We start from the raw sequence: 2,975 nt of genomic DNA on the forward strand, positions 1-2,975 counted from the left end.
GGATTACTATGTTTATTAAAATTCTTCCCAAGATATTTAAAATTATCCACTTGATTTAAATTAGTACCATTGCATTTTACAATTGGTTTGTAATTTTGTTTTTTTTTTTTGTGAACACCATTACTACTGTCTTTTTTTCATTAATTTTTAAACCTGCACTTTCACTATATTTGACCACATTATCCAAAAGCTTTTGTAAGTTGTGCACAGAGTTAGCTATTAAAACGGTGTCATCTGCATATCGAATATTATTGATTAGAACACCGTTAATTTTGATGCCCTCGGTTTTACAATCGTCCAGAGCTTCTCCAATTATTTGTTCGCTGTAGATGTTGTACAGAATTGGGGATAGTACGCATCCCTGCCTGACACCCTTTTTTATGCTAACCCACTTCGTCTTTCCGTTTTTAATTTTTACAGCAGCTTCTTGATTATAGTAAAGGTTGCGAATAATTTTTACAATATGTGGATCGGTTACATAATTGCTGATCACCTTTATTAAAATATCGTGTTTCAAGTTATCGAAAGCTTTTTCATAATCAATGAAACAAGCATAAACCTCTTGACCATTTTCCAAAGACCTTTCCACAATTGCGTCTAATGTAAAAATTGCTTCTCTAGTACCCACACCCTTTTTAAAACCCATTTGGAATTCACTTATGTTATTTGTTAATTCGGTTTGAATTCTATAAAGGAGTATCTTGAAAAATATTTTAGCTACATGACCAATTAGACTTATAGTTCGATAGTCTGAACACTCTCTTGAATTAGGTTTTTTTGGTAATGGATAGTATACAGAGCGAGTGAAGTCGGGCGGAAGATCACCAGAGATGTAAATTTCATTGAAAAGTTTTAAAATTTCTCCAAGAGTCTCATCGTCTAGTGCTTTAATGTATTCAGCAGGTATGCCATCATTTCCAGTAGCTTTGCCGGATCCTACTTCTCTCACTGCATACTTTAGTTCAGTCATCAGTATTGGAAAGCAGTCTAGGTCAGATTTGTCGTCAACGAAACCAACTGTTTCTTGCCTGTCGTCATAGAATAGTGTCCCTATGTATTCTTCCCAAAGCTTCAGTTCGTCTTCTTGATCGCATATAACCTTCCCATTTTTATCCAGTAATATGTTGTTCCTTACTGGTCCTCTAGATTTTCTAGTGCTTCAATGTTGTTGCATTTCTGTGTCAACCAAGTTTCTTTTGCTTCTTTTATTTTCATCAGTATTATTTTTTGCACCTGCTTATATTTAATAACATCTTTGTTTTTAAACTTTCTTCTTTCCGACATTAAACCAATAATTTCATTCGTTATCCAGTCTTGTTTTTTATCTGTAGGTTTTTCATTCAAAACTACTTTAGCTGCCTTTTTCAATGCTTCTTTTATACCCTCCCATCGCTCTGTACTGCTTAATGTCTTTTTAAATGTGTCTTTTAAGTTGTCGTTAAATTGTTTTCGTATCTTTTTATTTTTCAGCTCCTGTACATCTGTCTGTATTCTTGTAGCACTTTTTTCTAATAATTTGAATTTAGGTCTAAATATTGCTTGTAGCAGATTATGGTCAGAGCCAACATCCGCACCGGGTTTAGTCTTCACGTCTACTATATTATTTTTATATCGATCATTAATTAAAATATAATCGATCTCATTTCTTACAATATGATTTTGTGAATCAGCAGGAGATCTCCAAGTATATAAACGTCGTTCATGATGTTCAAACATTGTATTCATGATAACCATTTTATGTTCCTTACAGAAGTTTACAAACATATCTCCACGCTCATTTCTTCTTCCAAGGCCATATTTTCCCACAGTTGTGCCTTCTTGCCCTTTTCCCACTTTCGCATTAAAATCTCCGAGGATAATTGTTCTTTGATTACTTTTGGCAAATCCAAGTGTATCGTGAAGCTGATTATAGAAAGAGCCACACTCATTTTCAGAACATCCGGATGTTGGAGCGTATACTTGAATTAAATTCGTTTTAACTTCTTTAGTATTTAGTTTCAGAAATATAATTCTATCTGAAAGTGGAATCCATGACTCAACCAAATATTCAATGCGTTGATCAATCAAGACGCCTACACCATTATGATGCTGTTTTCCTCCAGAAAAGTACAACTTATATCCGTTTTTAGTAAATTCTCCATTGCCAACCCATCGTACTTCACTTAGTCCCATAATAGCTATCTGATTTTCTCCTACTTCTCGAATAAGGTCATCCAATTTTCCGTCTTTATGAAAGCTTCTTACATTCCATGTACCAATTTTCATATCATTCTTAATCTTATTATACTCATGGCGAGTATTTATTTGCCTATTATACAATTCATTTTCCATTTTCATTGCAGTGGTCTTCCTGAGCAGCTTACAACGGTGGCTTGCCGTTGCCTTCCGTTGGTTATCGTCCCTGTGCTCGATTTTATTATTTATTAATAATAATAATAATAATAATATTTTATTCGTTCTTTCGATATACAATGTATACATAGAATTCGTCAAAAAAAAAAAATATATATATAATAATAATAATAATATTAAAAGATAATGCGGTGATGGCCGACTTTTCGTAGACTATCCCGGTATTCACCTTAAACATCGTGGAAAACCATCAAAAACTCACGAGTAGGATAGCTGACATCCTAAAAAGTAAGAATGTCTAAAATAAATAAATATGAAATTTGTTTACCTAAAAACAAAAAATAATATATTAATTAAATTTCATTTTCCGGTGATAAAAAAAAAATCTACCGGAAAGTGTCAAATATTATAAAAAATAAATAAATATTGATACCGGTGTATAAAAATTTCCACGGTACATGTTATATAATAAAAAAGAAAAAAAAATTGATTACCGGTGTATAAAAAATTTCCACGGTAAATGTCATTTAATTAAAAAAATATTGATACCGGTGTATAAAAATTTCCAAGGTACATGTTATATAATAAAAAAGAAAAAAAAAAATGATTACCGGTGTATAAAA

At 32.0% G+C, this 2,975-nt stretch overlaps 1 protein-coding gene across 1 annotated transcript; it reads right to left on the bottom strand.

The window, feature by feature from the left end:
• Positions 1-1,131: 1,131 nt before the first annotated feature.
• On the bottom strand, positions 1,132-2,331 carry LOC123302550 (craniofacial development protein 2-like). The gene has a single exon (XM_044885521.1). The coding sequence runs from the start codon at positions 2,329-2,331 to the stop codon at positions 1,132-1,134; it is 1,200 nt and encodes a 399-aa protein (XP_044741456.1).
• Positions 2,332-2,975: the final 644 nt, after the last annotated feature.

Source organism: Chrysoperla carnea, chromosome X (assembly GCF_905475395.1).
Source record: "Chrysoperla carnea chromosome X, inChrCarn1.1, whole genome shotgun sequence".
In the NCBI taxonomy this organism is placed as follows: domain Eukaryota; kingdom Metazoa; phylum Arthropoda; class Insecta; order Neuroptera; family Chrysopidae; genus Chrysoperla; species Chrysoperla carnea.

Coding starts and splice junctions, on each gene's coding strand:
- LOC123302550 (XM_044885521.1), bottom strand. CDS start 2,331: ATGGAAAATGAATTGTATAATAGGCAAATAAATACTCGCCATGAGTAT.